General features: G+C 43.7%; 1 protein-coding gene across 3 annotated transcripts in view; it reads left to right on the plus strand.

Moving 5' to 3' along the window:
• CNTNAP2 (contactin associated protein 2) overlaps positions 1-21,341 on the plus strand; it is a 2,029,937-nt gene that overhangs the window by 1,788,279 nt on the left and 220,317 nt on the right. For all 3 annotated transcript variants that reach the window (XM_067747291.1, XM_067747290.1, XM_067747289.1), the window contains one exon: positions 2,795-3,013. In XM_067747291.1, coding sequence (XP_067603392.1) covers positions 2,795-3,013 — 219 coding nt within the window. The remainder of the gene's footprint in view (positions 1-2,794; positions 3,014-21,341) is intronic.

Below are 21,341 nucleotides of genomic sequence, written 5' to 3' on the forward strand. Positions count from 1 at the left end.
ATGTCAGAAATTCCTTTTCTACAGTCAGAAACAGGGCAACACTTCAGTCTCCTGGAGACACACATTAAGAGGATGGTGTCGCTGGCTCTCGTGTCTTTTACTCTGCCTCCCTTTCATTCGCTTGCTGACTCTCTCTGTAATTAGCTCTTTTAAAATGTCAGCTCCTCTCACCCAGAAACGGAGAGCAATCATCCACAAACTGAACTTCAGAAGCTTTTAAAACACACTTGCCGTTTGGCTGGGAGACGGGATTTCTCAAAGGCAATGTCAGGGAAGCTGACATAGAATAAATGGGAAAAAGGAACCCCTTCCCTCACTCTCAGGCGGGGCCTCAGGAAGCACCAGAAGGGAAGTGGGATGGGCTGAAATTGTGGACATTACTTCAACAGAGCCTGGGTGGAGCCTCTTGGAGGAGGATTCTGCTCTCAGGGGCCCTCGGCCTTGAGTCCCTCTTCCTGCACCCAGCTGGGGAGAGGACTGAGCTACAGCAGGTCCTCGAGACCTTCTTTCCTCCTCTAGGGGGAAGTGTTGATGTTAAGGAACAGGGGATCTAGTGCGACAAGCAGAGAAGGAAGTATGGATATTTCCTGGTAACTGCTGGTCCTCAGACCTGAACAGGGGCTTCCCTGGTGGCATAGTGGTTGAGAGTCCGCCTGCTGATGCAGGGGACGCGGGTTCGTGCCCCGGTCCGGGAATATCCCACATGCCGCGGAGTGGCTGGGCCCGTGAGCCATGGCCGCTGAGCCTGCGCGTCCGGAGCCTGTGCTCTGCAACGGGAGAGGCCACAACAGTGAGAGGTCCGCGTACCGCAAAAAAAGACCTGAACAAAAATTCGTTAGAGCAGGAAGAGAGGAAATTAGAGGAGCATTCATCCCTCTGAGTCAAATTTTAGAGTTAAACTCAATTTATCCCTAAATCGTATTTCCCTGATGGCTGTTGATGCCTTTGAAGCAAAACCGACTTTCCTTCTTAGCTCAGGAAGTCTTGTTCTCTGGCTATTCTGATAACTTACATTTTAAAATGCATCTGCTAAGACACAGCACTGCAAGAACAGAACAAATTCAATCTTAAAAACCGAGGTTACGTTTTCCCCATTGACCATGCCAGAAATTCAGGGAAAGGTCATTCAGTTCATGAGTCGTATGATCGTCGACCCATATTCTGATCATACTTCTGCAGAAACCTTGGTGAAGGTCACTGGCCTCTATCAGGTCACAGTGACCCTGGAAGGCAGGAGCTCCCAATTTAGAGAAGAAATTTCACCAGAGCACGTGTGGCGTCACCACAGGTGTTAAAATTAAAGTTCCCTTTCTAACGACATAAAGGAACCAAATTCCTTGGTACAACTAGGTTGGTGAAATTGAGTTCTGCGTCTAATGTCCCTGGAGCTCAATAAAGTTAATGCAGCTTTCAGAGGGGCCTGGCCCAGAGGTGGGGAACAGTCTAGGTCTTGAGAGAATCTGGCCCACTGCGGTTTTTAAATCAGAAGTTTGATTGCTTGCAACATCATTTCAAAGTGGTACCAGTCCAGAGAAGCTGAATTTTTCATTAGCCTGGGGGAAAAAATGACAGATAGTTAATTAAACTGCTTGGAGATTAGTCAGAGGCTCATTGATAGATAGAGGAGCTGAATCTCTTTATAAGCAAAGTTAGAAGATCCAGTGGTGCGCCTCATCTTTCCTGTCAAAAGAATTCACCAAGCTAAGGAGCTGGGACCCGCATGCCACTACCTCGCCTGCCAATCGCAGGAAAAATATACACTTAAAAAAACATATTTATAAAGCACTAGGTAGTCACTGAAGAACTTGAAACCTAAAATGTGTTGTGAGAAAGCTACTGACAATTGGAGTTACCAAAGCAACCTCCTAGTCCATTTTTCCATTGTTGAAAGGTGATTTATTAAAGGAGTTTGATTGGGAGCAGATCTATAAAAAAAAAAAAAAAGAAGAAGAAGAATGATTTGTGATTAGTGCTGGAGGGTAGGTTATGAGAAGGACCTGACGTCCCAGATGGCGAACATCCAAGGTGTGCAACAAATGGTTCAAGAAAGGGTTTTTTCTGCAGGACTCTGGAGCTGCCCTTTGCCCAGCCCCAGAGGTCCGGGAGAGATGTGGGTCGTCCTCATTGCATGCACAATTCACAGCTCCCTGACTTTCCATAGGAACCTTAAGGATTAGATCAAGGAAATAAAGTTTTGTGAATACCCGCAAAGCAGTAGCTCTCAACTCTAGCTATATATTAATATTTTCCAGGAAGCTTTTAAAAACTACCAGTGCCTACCTAGCTGAGTGGGAATCCCTGGGGGCGGAGCTGGTGTGTTTCGTAAAGCTCCCAGGTGACGCTTGGTGCAGCCAGAGCTACAGGTCACGCCCTAAGAGCTACTGAAGAGTCAGGGTGTGTGTAGAGCCAAAAGGCCTCAGGCTCTGAAACCTGAGAAGCCTGGTTCCCATCCTGACTCCACTACTCACTCAATCTAAGGTGCTCGACATGTGCTTAAGTGCGCCAGCCTTCAGTTCCTTATCTGGAAAGAGTCAATGATGGTAACTTCCTGATAAAATAAACCAATGTATACCTGACCCCCAATCCAAGTTTATTTTCCTTCCCCTGGTTATTAATGGTTAACAATGGGTTCATGTTTTATCCCTCCTCAAAGGATTTCGCCTTGGACCTTTGTAGCAAGTGACTAGCTTAGATTTCTTTTCTCTCCGTGCTTGGTTTTACCTCTAGAATTCACCACTGTTTGGCATCTGCGAGGGAAGTACTCACGTGCCTTTCATGCTTTGTGCTCCTCCAGCTGCCACGGAAGTGTCCTTTTCATTTGATGTCGGAAACGGGCCAGTGGAGATTGTGGTGAGGTCACCCTCGCCTCTCAACGATGACCAGTGGCACCGGGTCACCGCGGAGAGGAATGTCAAGCAGGCCAGCCTGCAGGTGGACAGGCTGCCCCAGCAGACCCGCAAGGCCCCAACGGAAGGCCACACCCGCCTGGAGCTCTACAGCCAGCTGTTTGTCGGTGAGTGATGGGACAGCAAGAGTGACTTCTCTGTTGCTTGAAACAACTTCTACCTTGGGAAAAAATAAAACTGCCTACGTAGGATTCTGATAGAGATTTTTCCAAAAGTAAGTGTTTTTGCCTCTTGTGGTCTCATCTGAAACAGAATGGAACAAGGAAGAGGACCCAGGAACCCTAAATCTGGTTCTACCCTCCGCTTTCTGTTGTGTTTTCTTTTTGGCCACATTGCACGACACGTGAGATCTTAGCTCCCCGACAAGGGATTGAACCCGTGTCTCCTGCGTTGGAAGTGCAGAGTCTTAACCACTGGACCACCAGGGAAGTCCCTACTCTCTGTGTTCTGGAGCCCACAATCCTCATCTACAAAATGAGAGGGTGGGCTAGGACATCTCTGAGGTCTCTGATCTATGCAGTTTTGGGCTTATGGTTTTAGAACTGCATAAATTTCCGTAATGATTTAGAGCACTTGTAAATGTGCAAAAGGAAGGATGGAAGCAGGGGAGGGAGGGAGGGAGGGAGGGAGGGAGGGGGGGAGGGAGGGAGGGAGGGAGGGAGGGAGGGAATGGGCTCCCTAAGTTCAGGGTTGCTTGAAATGATAAGTAGAAATCCACTCCTTTCTCTACCTAGCCTCAAGGTTCTAGGCAGAGGAAGACTTAGACTTCTCCTTACGTAACATCTTTCCACAGAGGAAAGAGATCAACACTGGGAAGAAATTGAAAAAGAGCAAAAAGTAAAGTATCCTTTGCGAGAAGTGGATCTAGCCCCACATTCCGGTCTTTGCTTATGACATGTCCTAGCTGAACCTAACAGTACTTTCAATCAATACTCGTTTCCATGGCTTGTGAGATTTTAACTTTCGTCTTCCAGAATACTAATATTTTAGGAAATTAGCTATTTTTCTTCTGTTGAATGAAAAGAAAGCAAGTTTGAAGGACTTGGTGGCTGTCTTGCCACCTTAGACCTCCCCTCTAGGTGTGTGTGGGTTAATTGGTCTCAGACCCAGCAAAAGCAGACATGACCTTCCACCTGGGCTCCACCCACTGGAGGTCAGAGTCCCGATGGTGTCTTTCATAATTATGGCAGGATGTTTTAAGAACATTAGACAGTCACGAAAAGACAGGTAAAATTTGACGTCCACTCCTTTGGTGAAATGTGGGCAAATTGTTAACGTAGTCGGTTACCTTTGGAAGTGAGACTGACTTGATAGCAAGCCACGTCAGCCAGGGGCCATGAAAGTTACAGATTTTGAAGGAAGTACTGACTGCTCCAACCCAACCAGAGCTCAGTCCCTTCCAAATCCTCCCCTCAAGTTATAGTTCTCAAAATTACACATTATTTTTAAGTTAGTTTTTTATTGAAGTACAGTTGGTTTACAATGTTGTTTTCCTGGTGCACAGCAAAGTGAGTCAGTTATACATATATATATTCTTTTCCATATTCTTTTCCATTATGGTTTATCACAGGATATTGAATATAGTTCCCTGTGCTATACAGAAGGACCTTGTTGTTTATCCATTCTATATATAATAGTTTGCATCTGCTAATCCCAAACTCCCAAACCAACCCTCCCCCACCCCCTGCCCCCTTGACAACCACAAGTCTGTTCTCTTTGTCTGTGAGTCTGTTTCTGTTTCATAGATAAGTGCATTTGTGTCATATTTTAGATTCCACATATAAGTGATACCATACAGTATTTGTCTTTCTCTTTCTGACCTACTTTGCTTAGTATGATAATCTCTAGGTCCATCCATGTAGCCACAAATGGCACTATTTCATTCTTTTTTTATGGCTGAGTAATATTCCATGGTATATGTATTCCACATCTTCTTTATCCATTCATCTGTTGCTGGACATTTAGGTTGCTTCCCTGTCAAGGCTGTTGTAAATAGTGCTGAACATAGGGGTGCATGTATCTTTTTTTTTGGCTGTGTTGGGTCTTCATTGCTGCACGCAGGCTTTCTCTAGTTGCGGCGAGCAAGGGCTACTCTTCATTGCGGTGTGCAGGCTTCTCATTGTGGTGGCTTCTCTTGTTGCAGAGCACGGGCTCTAGGTGCAGGCTTCCGTAGTTGTGGTGCATGGGCTCAGTAGTTGTGGCTCATGGACCCTAGAGCGCAGGCTCAGTAGTTGTGGCACACAGGCTTAGTCGCTCCCCCGCATGTGGGATCTTCCCGGACCAGGGCTCGAACCCATGTCCCCTGCATTGGCGGGCGGATTCTTAACCACTGTGCCACCAGGGAAGTCCTGCATGTATCTTTTTGAATTATAGTTTTGTCCCGATATATGTCCAGGAGTGGGATTGCTGGATTGTATAGCAACTCTATTTTTAGTCTTTTGAGAAACCTCCATACTGTTCTCCATGGTGGCTGTACTAATTTACATTCCCACCTACAGTGTAGGAGGGTTCCCTTTTCTCCACAGCCTCTACAGCATTTATTTGTAGACTTTTTAATTATTTTTATAAAACATCAGGTCCACTGATTCCTGCCAAAAGCTGTGAACAAATTCCCCTTTATCAACACATCTTACCCAGATCACCTAGGACAAGTTTCCTCCTAAATCCTGTTCTCCCAGGCATGCTGGTTAGATTCTACTTGGTTTTCATTATGACAGGTGACCCTAACTGACCCAATTTCTCACTTTTCTGAGATCTCCCTGGATGCAGAGATCCAATTTTACTTTTATCCCTTTCTGTCTACTGACTGCAGTGGTCTCCAAGAGTCTTAGAGACCAAGTAAAGCTGTAACATGAAAAAGGGTAGGGGGAGGCATTTATTATGGTCTTGGAAAGAATTTTGACTCATGTAAACAAGATGACCTGGGAACAGCTTAATAAAAGAGAAGAGGAGAGGGCTGTGGTCAGAGTCTGACAGAACACTTAAATCTAAGGGAGAGGCAGGAAGAGTAGCATCTCAGGAAGAAGAATGAAGAGGAATGAAAAGAACAAGCAAGGAAAAACCAGGAGACAGGCTGTCACAGGAGGAGAGAGTTTCATGAAACTGCTTATCATTGACAAATAATATCAAGTCCCATGTGTAAAATAGAGCTAAGAAAATGTTCTTTCAATTTAGTAATTATGAAACCACTGTTGACTTTGGAGAGAGAAAAGTTTCAGAACAGTGGGCTGATATGATGAGTCAGCAGCTTCCTTTCACTTGATGAAAAAGAGTAAGTCTCCTGTGCCACTTTCTAATTTCCTGTTATCTGAGATGTGGGCGTGAGGCACATCTCCCGGACACAAGCTATTTGAGACAGTATGAGAAATATTGGTCTGCAATAGAAGTCTTCCCCAGGGGAATTGGGGAGGGGCTTGTTTCCAGAAAACAACAAATTCAACAGCTCTGAAGTCCTGGAGCCAGTTATTCCAAGACTATTCGATAGGGATTCAGGCAACCGGGAAATTGTTCTCAGTTCAGCTCTAATAACAAGTGTTACTACTTTTCCTCTTTGAGTCTCTTTTTTCATCAAATAAACGAATTGGATTAGTTGGTCTCCAGACTTTCTTCCAACTTCAGCCATTTAGGATTGTGTGTTTAGAAGTGGTTTGAAAAGTTCTGAGTTGCCAAGTGATTACCCATAACACCATGGGCTTGAATCCCACCTCTGCCACTTAGCATCTGAGGGACCACTGACAAGTTACCTAATATATCTGTCAAGTAGGAATACAGTTCCTATGTCTCAGGAGGAGATGAGCTAGTCCATGCTAAGTGCTCCATATAGTATCTGGCACAGAGCCAGTACTCATTAAATAGGAGGTATTTCTCTACCTTTTCCTTTACCTTTTATTCCCTTAGCTTTCTTCTTGCTCCATGTAATATTCACCCTCTCCTACAGAACTCACTTCCCTACAGAACTCACTTCTAACTGGCTTGTTTCCTCCTTCCCAAAATACTGACCTGAAATGGGATCACTTCACCCCACCAGCCCTGAAGGAAAGGTCACGTGCTACATGGCCCTCGACATCCAAGTCACTCCACAGTCACTCCACACACCTGCCATGGTGGCCACAGAGCAGCAAGCGAGGGCCCAGGAATTTTCTCACCAAGAAAGGAAGTGAGCATCCCTCTGAAAACACCACCCAGCATCCCTTTTTACAGCGGAGACTTGGGGCACAGCTGCCCGAGAGTTCCATCCGGGTTCTAGAGAAGGAAGGGCTTAAAAGCTCAACCTAGAGCTAAAAGACGTTCTTGGCTTTGGACTCTACAGAAGGCCACCCTCTGCCTGCTGCCTACGTTAGCAAGGCCAGGATCCTGTCTCCTCTTCCAAAGTCACTGAAAAACAGAGGATACAGTTCTCTTCCCTCTACATGTTAAATGTAATTAGAAGGTAGAGCCTCCTTTCCATTGGATAGTCCCCCGCCGCGAAGTGGGAGGAGATAAGGCTCCATCCTTCAATAACACTTATCTACCCAACAACTGGTCTGGGGGAGCAGTAGAGACTCCATGGCATAGACGAAGAAACTGTGCTCAGAGAGCCTAAGCAAACTGCCTGATGCTATACAACTACATGCAGTGATGAATGTGAGATTCAGACTTGAATTTGTCTGGCTCCAAAATCTCTGTTCCTTCTATGACAGTAAAACAAAGGAGAAGAAGAGCAAGAGAGCCATGTGGCTGACAGGGTCTTAGTGCCTCAGCCTAGTGTCAGGCCTGAGCCTCTGAAGTGGGAGAGACGAGTTCAGGACATTGGACCACCAGAGACCACCCGGCCCCATGTAATATCAGTCGGCAAGAGCTCTCCCAGAGATCTCTGTCTCAACGCTAAGACCCAGCTCCTCTCAACGGCCAGCAAGCTCCAGTGCTGAACACCCCATGGCAAGCAACTAACAAGACAGGAACAAAACCCCACCCATTAGCAGAGAGGCTGCCTAAAATCATAGTGAGTTCACAGACACCCCAAAACACACCAACGGACGTGGCCCTGCCAGCCAGAAAGACAAGATCCAGCCCCACCCACCAGAACAAAGGCACCAGGCCCCTCTACCAGAAAGCCTACACAAGCCCCTGAACCAACCTTACCGACTGGCGGCAGACACCAAAAACAACGGGAACTGTGAACCTGTAGCCTGTGAAAAGGAGACCCCCAAAACAGTAAGTTAAACAAAATGAGAAGACAGAGAAATATGCAACAGATGAAGGAGCAAGGAAAAAACCCACCAGACCAAATAAATGAAGAAGGAATAGGCAACCTACCTGAAAAAGAATTCAGAATAATGAGAGTAAAGATGATGCAAAATCTTGGAAATAGAATGGAGAAAATACAAGAAGCGTTTAAAAAGGACCTAGAAGAACTAAAGAGCAAACAAACAATGATGTACAGCACAATAAATGAAATTAAAGATTCTCTAGAAGGAATCAATAGCAGAATAACTGAGGCAGAAGAACGGATAAGTGACCTGGAAGATAAAATAGTGGAAATAACTACCACAGAGCAGAATAAAGAAAAAAGAATGAAAAACATTGAGGACAGTCCCAGAGACCTCTGGGACAACATTAAATGCACCAACATTCGAATTATAGGTGTCCCAGAAGAAGAAGAGAAAAAGAAAGGGTCTGAGAAAATATTTGAAGAGATGATAGTTGAAAATTTCCCTAATATGGGAAAGGAAATAGTCAGTCAAGTCCAGGAAGCACAGAGAGTCCCATACAGGATAAATTCAAGGAGAAACACGCCAAGACACATATTAATCAAACTATCAAAAAATAAATACAAAGAAAAAATATTAAAAGCAGCAAGGGAAAAGTGACAAATAACATACAAGGGAGTCCCCATAAGGTTAACAGCTGATCTTGTAGCAGAAGCTCTACAAGCCAGAAGGCAGTGGTAGGACATATTTAAAGTGATGAAAGGGAAAAACCTACAACCAAAATTACTCTACCCAGCAAGGATCTCATTCAGATTCGACGGAGAAATCAAAATCTTTACAGACAAGCAAAAGCGAAGAGAATTCAGCACCACCAAACCAGCTTTACAACAAATGCTAAAGGAACTTCTCCAGGTAGGAAACACAAGAGAAGGAAAAGACCTACAATAACAAACCGAAAACAATTAAGAAAATGGTAATAGGAGTATACGTATCGATAATTACCGTAAATGTAAATGGATTAAATGCCCCAGCCAAAAGACATAGACTGGCTGAATGGATACAAAAACAAGACCCGTATATATGCTGTCTACAAGAAACCCACTTCAGACCTAGGGACACATACAGACTGAAAGTGAGGGGATGGAAAGAGATATTCCATGCAAATAGAAATCAAAAGAAAGCTGGAGTAGCAATTCTCATATCAGACAAAATAGACTTTAAAATAAAGACTGTTACAAGAGACAAAGAAGGGCACTACATAATGACCAAGGGATCAATCCAAGAAGATACAACAATTGTAAATATTTATGCACCCAACATAGGAGCATCTCAATACATAAGGCAAATGCTAACAGCCATAAAAGGGGAAATCGAAAGTAACACAATCATAGTAGGGGACTTTAACACCCCACTTTCACCAATGGACAGATCATCCAAAATGAAAATAACGAAACACAAGCTTTAAATGACACATGAAACAATATGGACTTAGTTGATATTTATAGGACATTCCATCCAAAAACAACAGAATACACTTTATTCTCAAGTGCTCATGGAACATTCTCCAGCATAGACCATATCTTGGGACACAAATCAAGCCTTGGTAAATTTAAGAAAATTGAAATCCTATCAAGTATATTTTCTGACCACAACGGTATGAGACTAGATATCAGTTATGGAAAAAAAACTGTAAAAAATACAAACACATGGAGGCTAGACAATACAGTACTAAATAACCAAGAGATCACTGAAGAAATCAAAGAGGAAATCAAAAAATACCTAGAAACAAATGACAATGAAAACTTGATGACCCAAAACCTATAGGATGCAGCAAAAGCAGTTCTAAGAGGGAGGTTTATAGCAATACAATCCTACCTCAAGAAACAAGAAACATCTCAAATAAACAACCTAACCTTACACCTAAAGCAATTAGAGAAAGAAGAACCAAAAAAACCCCAAAGTTAGCAGAAGGAAGGAAATCATAAAGATCAGATCAGAAATAAATGAAATAGAAACAAAGAAAACAATAGCAAAGATCAATAAAACTAAAAGCCGGTTATTTGAGAAGATAAACAAAATTGATAAACCATTAGCCAGACTCATCAAGAAAAAAAGGGAGAAGACTCAAATCAGTTAGAATTAGAAATGAAAAAGGAGAAGTAACTGACACTGCAGAAATACAAAGGATCATGAGAGATTACTACAAGCAACTCTATGCCAATAAAATGTACAACCTGGAAGAAATGGACAAATTCTTAGAAAAGCACAACCTTCCGAGACTGAACCAGGAAAAAATAGAAAATATGAACAGACCAATCACAAGCACTGAAATTGAAACTGATTAAAAATCCTCCAACAAACAAAAGCCCAGGACCAGATGGCTTAACAGGCGAATTCTATCAAACATTTAGAGAACTAACACCTATCCTTCTCAAACTCTTCCAAAATATAGCAGAGGGAGGAACACTCCCAAACTCATTCTGAGGCCACCATCACCCTGATACCAAAACCAGACAAAGATATCACAAAAAAGGAAAACTACAGGCCAATATGATGAACATAGATGCAAAAATGCTTAACAAAATACTAGCAAACAGAATCCAACAGTACATTAAAAGGATCATACACCATGATCAAGTACGGTTTATCCCAGGAATGCAAGGATTCTTCAATATACGCAAATCAATCAATGTGATATGCCATATTAACAAAATGAAGGATAAAAATCATACTATCATCTCAATAGATGCAGATAAAGCTTTCAACAAAATTCCACACCAAATTATGATTAAAAACCCTCCAGAAAGTAGGCACAGAGGGAACTTAGCTCAACATTATAAAGCCCATATATGACAAACCTACAGCCAACATCATTCTCAATGGTGAAAAACTGAAACCATTTCCTCTAAGATCAGGAACAAGACAAGGTGGCCCACTCTCACCACTGTTATTTAACATAGTTTTGGAAGTTTTAGACACAGCCATCAGACAAGAAAAAGAAATTAAAGAAATCCAAATCAGAAGAGAAAAAGTAAAACTGTCACTGTTTGCAGATGACATGATACTATACATAGAGAATCCTAAAGATTCTACCAGAAAACTACTAGAGCTAATCAATGAATTTGGTAAAGTAGCAGGATACAAAATTAAGGCACAGAAATCTCTTGCATTCCTATACACAAATGATGAAAAATCTGAAAGGGAAATTAAGGAAACACTCCCATTTACCATTGCAGCAAAAAGAATAAAATATCTAGGGATAAACCTACCTAAGGAGACAAAACACCTGTATGCAGAAAACTGTAAGACACTGATGAAAGAAATTAAAGATGCTACAAACAGTTGGAGAAATATACCATGTTCTTGGATTGGAGGAATCAACATTGTGAAAATGACTCTACTACCCAAAGCAATCTGCAGATTCAATGCAATCCCTTTCAAACTACCAATGGCACTTTTCACAGAACTAGAATAAAAAATTTCACAATTTGTATGGAAACACAAAAGACCCTGAATAGCCTAAGCAGTCTAGAGAAAGGAAAATGGAGCTGGAGGAATCAGGCTCCCAGACTTCGGAATATACTACAAAGCTACAGTAATCAAGACAGTATGGTACTGGCACAAAAACAGAAATAGAGATCAATGGAACAGGACAGAAAGCCCAGAGATAAACTCACGCACATATGGTCACCTTATCTTTGATAAAGGAGGCAAGAATATAGAATGGAGGAATGACAGCCTCTTCAGTAAGTGTTGCTGGGAAAACTGGGCAGCTACATGTAAAAGAATGAAATTAGAACACTCCCTAACACCATCCACTAAAATAAACTCAAAATAGATTAAAGACCTAAATATAAGGCCAGACACTATAAAACTCTTAGAGGAAAACATAGGCAGAACACTCTATGACATAAATCACAGCAAGATCCTTTTTGACCCACCTCCTAGAGAAATGGAAATAAAAACAAAAATAAACAAATGGGACCTAATGAAACTTAAAATCTTTGGCACAGGAAACCATAAACGACGGAAAGACAACCCTCAGAAAATATTTGCAAACAAAGCAACTGACAAAGGATTAATCTCCAAAATATACAAGCAGCTCATGCAGCTCAATATCAAAAAAACAAACAACCTAATCCCAAAATGGGTAGAAGAACTAAATAGACATTTCTCCAAAGAAGATATACAGATTGCCAACAAACGCACGAAAGGATGCTCAACATCACTAATCATTAGAGAAATGCAAATCAAAACTACAATGAGGTATCACCTCACACTAGTCAGAATGGCCATCATCAAAAAATCTACAAACAATAAATGCTGGAGAAGGTGTGGAGAAAAGGGAACCCTCTTGCACTGTTGGTAGGAATGCAGGCACTATGGAGAACAGTATGGAGGTTCCTTAAAAAACTAAGAATAGAACTACCATATGACCCAGCAATCCCACTACTGGGCATATAGCCTGAGAAAACCATAATTCAAAAAGAGTCATGTACCACAATGTTCATTGCAGCATTATTTATGATAGCCAGGACATGGAAGCAACCGAAGTGTCCATCAACAGATGAATGGATAAAGAAGATGTGGCACATATATACAACGGAATATTACTCAGCCATAGAAAGAAACGCAATTGAGTTATTTGTGGTGAATTGGATGGACCTAGAGTCTGTCATACAGAGTGAAGTAAGTCAGAAAGAGAAAAACAAATACCGTATGCTAACACATATATATGGAACCTAAATATATATCTATATATTTTTATATATGGTTATGAAGAACCTAGGGGCAGGACAGGAATAAAGACACAGACGCAGAGAATGGACTTGAGGACACAGGGAGGGGGAAGGGGATGCTGAGAAGAAGTGAGAGAGTGGTGTGGACATATATACACTACCAAATGTAAAATGGATAGCTAGTAGGAAGCAGCCGCATAGCACAGGGAGGTCAGCTCGGTGCTTTGTAACCACCTAGATGGGTGGGATAGGGAGGGTGAGAGGGAGATGCAAGAGGGAGGAGATATGGGGATATATGTATACGTATAGCTGATTCACTTTGTTATACAGCAGAAAGTAACACAACACTGTAAAGCAATTCTACTCCAATAAAGATGTGTGTATATATATATAATTAGAAGGTGTCATGAAAAGACGGCTAACACAGGTCTTTTGGAAGTTACGAGAATCCAGCTATGATTCTGGTTTAGTCAAAAAGTAACAATTCATTTAAATTTTAAAATGAAAACTGACCTGGGAAGAAACAGCAGTTGCTGGTATTTGTCTGAAAAGCACTGGAGGCTTTCTCATGCCTCATGTCTTTGCTCCAACATGAGCAAATAGCATTAGATGAGCTCCCGGGATGGCCTGGCAGAGGTATGTGAACCACACGGTGGTCTGCAGCCTCAGCAGCCCAAGAGCATCTTCCGTGGAAGCCACGGGCCAGATTTCTCTCACGGGGTGGAGAAGAGCAGACACGCTCAAGGGCATGACTCAGCACGAGCAGCAGCAGGGTGCGTTGAGCCGGGGCCCTCTTTGGCACAGAGACATGCCAGCGAGTTCGGAGTCCTGGCCGCCGAAGCAGCAGCGGCCGGGCTGGCAGGAAGCAGAGGTCTGGGGGGCCTCAACCTGCAGGCCGGCGGCCAGCCCAGGGCAGGGGCAGCATGAGCCATTGGGGAGAGGTGAGCGGGCTTGTCAGGGCGGGGGGCCAGTGCAGGGGTTTACGTGCAGCAAAATCAACACAGGCCAGAGTGTGTCACTGTGTTCAGCAGTAGTTTAAGGAGGAGGCCAGCGTTTCCAGAGGGCTGGAGGCTGCTTCGGGAAGCTTCAGGGGGAAGTCAAGCTCCTCAGTGGCTCCTTGAGCAAGAAGGTTAGGTCCCCTTAACTATGACAGATGTCCAGGCTCAACTCACTTGGCCCTGAGCTCTTCTGAAATCTCTCTGGAAGTTCAAGGAGGCCAACCCTTCTGTGCAAGATGTCACCCGGCAGAGGCTTACTCATCCTCACTCCTTCAGGATCCTCTGTGCTGCCCGGGAGGCCCGGTGGGAGATTCCACGGGGGAAGTGCTGTCTTCAGGAGGGCTCGTGGGAGCAGGGAGCCTGCAGCGTTTCTTCCTGTGCCAAACAGTTTGTCTATCAGGCAGATTTCCTCCTGTGTGGCAACCTGAGTTTATGGCAGAGTTGAGGTTTGTTAGATGGACTCATAAGCGAATGGGGACTAGAGCGCTATGACCATTCTCCGGGCTACGCTTGGCGAGCAGCCCCAGACAGCTGCCCACCTCCCCAGACTCGATGGTGTAGCTCGTTTAGTCAGCTGCCCCTCACACCCTCAGTATTCCAGACTCATGAGTGGATAATCCCATGGCCATCTGAAATGCCAGGTCCTGGAGGGAGTAAAGAGAAAATGGACCTTTGTAGGCAAGGGAGAAAAATGGGATTCACGTCATGAAGTGCACTCCAATCCGTGCATGAATAAAATGGCTCTTTCTGGTATCTGAAAAGTTTAAGATAAAAAATATACAATTTGAATTGCAGGAATTAGAACACAGGAAATCTGTTGTTTTTTCCCATTTCCCGCAAACCTGAGTCAATAGCAACATACGTGCTGGCTGAGATGTCCTGGGTGATACTTCAAGGCCACGCGCTTCATGTGCTTTTATTTATCTCGTTTAATCCACACGAGAACCTTATAAAGTATGTAGTTACCGATTCCCATTTTCTTTTCACAGTGAAGAAACTAAAGCTAAAGATTAGTTAACAGCCCAAGGTCAGGCAGCTAGTAAGAGACAAGAGGTGGGACTTGATCCCAGTCTGAGTCCAGAGACTTAACCATTTGTCTTGTCCAAACAAAAATTGCACCAAAGTTAAACAAGAAAGGAAGACTTCATTCAAGGCTACTACAGGATGGGAGAGAGGCCAGAGCTTGGGGTGAGCTCAGCTCTGCTGAAGGAAAGGGCAAGAAAAATTGTTGTCCCTTTTACAACTTGGAGCAAGTTGCCTGCCCTGAGGAAGTTAGGCTCCTACCCTCCCCAGAACTGGGGTGTAGAGGCAGCAGCTCCCTGAATGTTTATGTTCCAAAAAGATGCCCCCAGGTCCTTGAGAAAGACATTCCAGTTTTACAGCTGGAAAAAGGCCATTTTACAACTGGCAAAAGGCTTTTTAAAAGATAAATATCTCAAAGGAGCAGAGAAAGAATTTAAGGAAATGCTTTAAGAATAGGGGAGTCAAGGATCTAGGGTCAGAAGAAACCTGTCAAAATTTGCTCAGTCCGAGGGGAACGTTAAGGCTGTCTTGGTCCTTATACCAGGGTCCCTCATCTGGGTGGCTACTGTGACCCACCAGGTATTTGGAAAAGTGTGATGGCTTTGGAGCACTACCTTCAGCTCCAGCCACAGGCAAAGCTGCCCACAATGCAGAAGAGGATCCATCCCCACAAAGTCTTGCACCCCCAGATGGCCGCCACGCCCCATGCAGCGCTGCTCTCAGTTGTGGAGCCTGCAGTAGGAGACGATGAGATCAGGCCGGTCCTGAGTCAGCCCCAGCAGCCCCAGCAGGCGTTCTGTGGATTACCAGTCACATTGGCAAATTTCAAGGCAGGCAGGCCCTCACTGTGACACGACCACAAAGGGCTTGGATTAACAAGAGAATTTTATGCAGAAGTACTGGGGGCAGGGAACAAACGAGACGCCTTACTTAAGAGTTTCTCTGGTACAGAGATAAGCTATTTTTCTTTTTAGCTCATTTGGTAAACCTTTACAAAGGTTGTCAAAGTCAACACAGAACTCTCTAGAGCTGTGTCTAGAGCGCGACCCTCTGGCTTCTCTCCGTGCTGTCAGCAGCAGCCCACGTGCCCTCCTTCTTGAAACACTCTCTTCTCTTGGATTCCATGGCGTGTGCTTGCCCGCTTTCCCTCACCTCACTGGCCATGACTGGAGTCTCTCCTGTGAGTTCTCTTCCTCTCCGTGACCACTAAATGTTAGAGCATCAGACACAGAGCCTTCCCCTCTTCTCCAGCCATGCGTTTCCCTGGGTGATCTCATCCAGTCCAACGGCTCCCTAAACTGTTTATGCACCAGTGACTCTGAAATCAAAATCTCCAGGCCTCGCTTTTCCGGAAACTCTGCATCCACGTACACAGCTACTTGGCGTATCCACGTGGCTGTCTGATGGGCATCTCAGAGTAAGCATGGCAAGGAGAGCTCCTGCTGCCTGCCCCAAGCCTGCTCTTCTGCCAGCCTTCCCGTCTCAGAAAATGACATCATCGTGCACCCATTTCTGCTTGAACCCAAACTCTGGCGTTAGCCTTGATTTCCTCTTTCCCTCATCACTGCCCATCATTAGTGAGTCCTGTGACTGCCTCCGGCTGTGCCCCAAACGCACCCACTGCTGTCTCCTGCCACGGGTCCCACTCTAGTCGAAGCCTTGGTGGTTTCCTGATTGGACTGTTGTAACTGGTCTCCTGGCTGGCCCCCAATCTTGGTATGTTTCTTGAACACACCAAGCCTGTTCCTGCTTTAGAGCATGTACACTGGCTGTTGCCTCTACCTGAAACTCCTCCCCAGCCATCAACAAAATTGGCTCCTACTTTTTTTTAATTGAGGTATAGTTGATTTACAATATTACATTAGTTTCAAGTGTATAGTGTAGTGATTCAATATTTTATAAATTATACTCCATTTAAAGTTATTACAAAATAATGGTAATATTTCCCTGTGCTGTACAATATATCCTTGTTGCTTATGTATTTTATACATATAGTAGTTTGTGTCTTTCAATCCCCTACCCCTATCTTGCCCCTCCCCTCTTTCCCTCTCCCTGCTGGTAACTACTGGTTTGCTCTCTGTATCTGTGAGTCTGTTTCTGTATTGTTATATGCATTCATTTGTTTTATTTTTTAGATTCCACATATACGTGATAACATACAGTATTTGGTCTTTCTCTGACTTATTTCACTAAGCATAATACTCACTAGGTGCGTCCACATTGTTGCAAATGGCAGGATTTCATCCTTTTTTATGCCTGAGTAATATTCCATTGTGTGTATATGCACCACATCTTCTGTATCCATTCATCTGTTGGTGGACACCTGGGATTCTCCCGTGTCTTAAAGCTTGGCTCCTCTCATTCACTCTCAGCTCTGTACCTCCTCAGAGAGGCCTTCGCCGACCACTCAGTCTAAGGTAGCCAGTCGTTTACCATCTTACATTCTCCTTAGAACTTCTGATGTTTTCATTTATCTTTGTGCCCTTCCCCTAGAAGGTAAGCTACATGACAGGAGAGATTTAGAATATCGCTGCAGTGGTTGCCCAGTGGATTTGCTGAGTGAGCAATAGGATGAATGAATAAGTGAATTATATTTCTGTTACTTCTCTGAGTTAACAGTCATATTACCATCTTTGGAAATATTTTTTTCATTAGATACCAAGACTGAAATCAAGCATGACTGAAGCCTAAAAAAAGAGTCGCAGAGAAATTCATATGATGAAACATAGCATCTCAGATCATTCTAGGCCCTAAATATAGTTTTCAGTCTCCGTCTCTCAAACTGAGGTCTTGCCTGTTTGGCAGTGGCTGAGATGCTAGCTGGGACCCTAATGCAAAGAGTTTCTGGCCCAACCCTTGTAACTGGTCTCCTGGTTCTCTCCTAAACAGAGATAGGGAGTGATGTCATAATTAGGAACCACTGCCATAAAATAATCAAGTAAAAAGATGTGCTAGATGAAATCTAGTCTTAAAAAATCACTAGATGACATCAGCAAACTATCTACAAAGCAAAAATGCAAGTAAAATACAGAAGCTTCTCCATGGAATGCTACTCCCTCACAGCTGTTCACCTCAAGGATCGCTAGCACATTTATTCTTTTCTTAGCACGACCGCCTTTCACGAGGCTCTGCCGTGAAACCACATATGAGGCATCCACTCTCTTCTCAGTAGAACTATCCCTTCCCTGCCAACCTCACAGGTGAAGGATGGTCCTTCTCCACTAAGTGTCACCATATGCTTTCCTGCCCTTTACCTTTTAGAGGTCAGAACGCATTAACTTTTGCAATCCCAGCTGTCTATTTTACAATTAAGAGTTTTAACATGTGAAGTAAGTTATGATAGACACAATTTTTACCTTTCTTACATACGCTCCCAACATAATCAAACTAACCATGTACTTTTAACTTCCTTTGAACCTCCAAAAGGTAGTCTGTTCACTACCTACTTCCATAGGTGCTGAGCTTATTTTCTAACGCAGAGATTACATGTTTAGAAACTTACAGAGAGATATGCAGTCAAATGCTTTACCACTGAGAGACAGATTTTGAACCTAAGAAAAGAGCCAAACCTATTGTTCACCTTCTGTGGAAAAACAGCTCATGTGCCACAAGAATAAAAGCTTCAGGGATTCTGAGGTCTTTTATTCCAGTTTTCTCATGACAGTTGGCGTGGGCCAATTCAGAGAAGACATTTTAATGTAAAGGCACCAATTTTGAAACCAGTATGGAAAAACAGTTTCAAAAATAGACTTATAAGGGTTTCCCTGGTGGTGCAGTGGTTGAGAGTCCACCTGCCGATGCAGGGGATGCGGGTTCGTGCCCCGGTCCGGGAAGATCCCACATGCCGCGGAGCGGCTGGGCCCGGGAGCCATGGCCGCTGAGCCTGCGCGTCCGGAGCCTGTGCTCCGCAACGGGAGAGGCCACAGCAGTGAGAGGCCTGCGTACCGCAAAAAAAAAAAAGACATCAAATAATTTCTCATATGGACTTTTTATTCTTTCAGTAAGGACTGGACTAAGCTTCATGATAATAAATGGCAACTGTCACACAGAAAAAGATTGTAATAAAATTAGTATCAGTGACACAATATTGAGGAAGGAACCAGTACTCACAGCCCCGCAGTCCCTCCTGTGATACACTAAGAAAGTGAGAGAAGAGCCATCCACTGTTACTGGCTTAAACAGAGTTGTTTCCTGCCAAATGCTGCATTTTATCCTCTTTTCTTTCATCTGCATCGTTCTCAAGGTCCACTGGTGTGGGATTCTGTGGGACTCACACTCTTCATATCGTGGTCCTGTTGTCACAAACTGGCAGTGTTCCCCATTCGTTTTAATTTCACTCTGTTATTTCACATCTTTTTCACCATTCCCAATTCTGCTCTCCCCATCGCTGGCACCCACTCAACTGTGTTTTATGTATAACCTTCTAGCCCCACCCTCTACATATTCAAAATATGTGCATGTTATGGAAGATTCATAGTATTGCCTTTCCAGTGTCATTATTTATATAAGTGGTATTGTACTACAAATCTCATTCTGTTTCTTTCTCTTTCACTCAGTCTTATGTTGTTGTTTTTTTTAGTTCATTTATTTTATTTATTTATTTTGGCTGTGTTGGATCTTCTTGCTGTGCGCGGGCTTCCTCTAGTTGCAGCGAGCAGGGTCTACTCTTCGTTGCGGTGCAGTGCTTCTCATTGCGGTGGCTTCTCTTGTTGCGGAGCACGGCCCTAGGTGCGCGGGCTTCAGTAGTTGTGGCACGCGGGCTCAGTAGGTGTGGCTCACGGGCTCTAGAGCACAGGCTCAGTAGTTGTGGCGTGTGGGCTTAGTTGCTCTGCGGCATGTGGGATCTTCCCGGACCAGGGATCAAACCCATGTCCTCTGCATTGGCAGGCAGATTCTCAACCACTGCGCCACCAGGGAAGCCCCCAGCCTTATGGGTTTTTTTGTTTTGTTTTGTTTGCGGTACACAGGCCTCTCACTGTTGTGGCCTCTCCCGTTGCGGACCACAGGCTCCGGACGCGCAGGCTCAGTGGCCATGGCTCACGGGCCCAGCCACTCCGCAGCATGTGGGATCTTCCCGGACCGGGGCACGAACCCGTGTCCCCTGTATTGGCAGGCGGACTCTCAACCACCGCGCCAACCAGGGATGCCCCTTATGGTTTAAGATGTATTTGTGTAGCTCTGCGAATACCATGTGTATAGTGTTCCATTATGGGTATATCCATGCTTTATTTATTCCATCCCCTAGTGATGCATACCTAAGTTTCCCCAAACTCTTTGCTACCACAGATGACTATTCGTCAAATATATTTGTGCCTATCCGCCTATTACCTGTATGAGGTTTTCTCATGTGCACTCACATGTGTCTGTGTGTGTGCAGGAGTCATAGAATATATGCATACTTAATTTCTACTGAGTCACAGGGTATGTGCATACTTAATTTCTCTAAGTACTGTTTGTCTGTTCAGATTCTGAGTGTAAACCTCAAACTTTACTGGTTGATTATCTAGTTCTGTCAATAGTTCTGTCACTGGTAGCTCTGTATTCTCTGAGGCTATTTTGTTAGTTAGATGTGTTCATAATCTTCTTGATTTATTGTTCCTTATACAAGTATGTAATTTCCATGTTTATTCCTTCTGATGTTTTTCATCACACAATTTTATTTCTGCTCTTAAAACTACTATGCAGTTCTTCTTGTTGTTAATATTCGCCTGGTGTTTTTATGCAGGTGTTGGAATCCTTTTATTTAAATGTGTGTCTTAGATAGTATAATGCTGAATCTTTTAAAAATTTAATTTGAGAATCTCTGTCTTTTTATTCATTTGTTGTGACTACTGTCATATCAGGGTATGTCTTCTGCCATCTTACCCTGCATCTCCAATTTACTTTGTTCTCTGTTTGCTCACCCACCCCTCAGCCTACTTTCCGTTGGTTAAACTGAATATTATTCTGCTGATTTAAAAGTTTTACATTCTACTTGCATTCCTCTGGCAGCTATGCCTAACTTCTTAAGACTCATACTTATGCTTTTTTCTCTGTCATCCACAAAAACAAATCGATATCTCTGTTCTCCTGAATAAGAGACCAAGAACCCTCTGACCTCCTTCCCCACCTCACTACTTGCCGTGTTGACATCATCTGTGGTTTTAGCTGCAGAATCTTATGAATATACTTACTTTAACTGCTTATGAGAAAACATTAATATTTGCTGTTTTTCTTTTCACTTACTCTTCTTTCCCACATCTTATCTACTCTTGGATTTATTTTCGTTTTTACTCAAGAGCAATTTTTTCTAAAACTTCGTAGGCGAGTCCTTCCTAGACCTCACATGCCTGCGAATACCTTTACTGGTTCCCTATTTTAATCAACACTGTGAGGACATTAGTCCATTGTCTTTTACAGGCAGTGTTCCTGCTGAGACGTTAGACATAAGTTACACTCTTGCTCCTGAACATGTCCTTCTTTTCCTTTAATATTGCTTAACTTCAT

Source organism: Pseudorca crassidens, chromosome 8, assembly GCF_039906515.1.
Source record: "Pseudorca crassidens isolate mPseCra1 chromosome 8, mPseCra1.hap1, whole genome shotgun sequence".
Lineage (NCBI taxonomy): Eukaryota > Metazoa > Chordata > Mammalia > Artiodactyla > Delphinidae > Pseudorca > Pseudorca crassidens.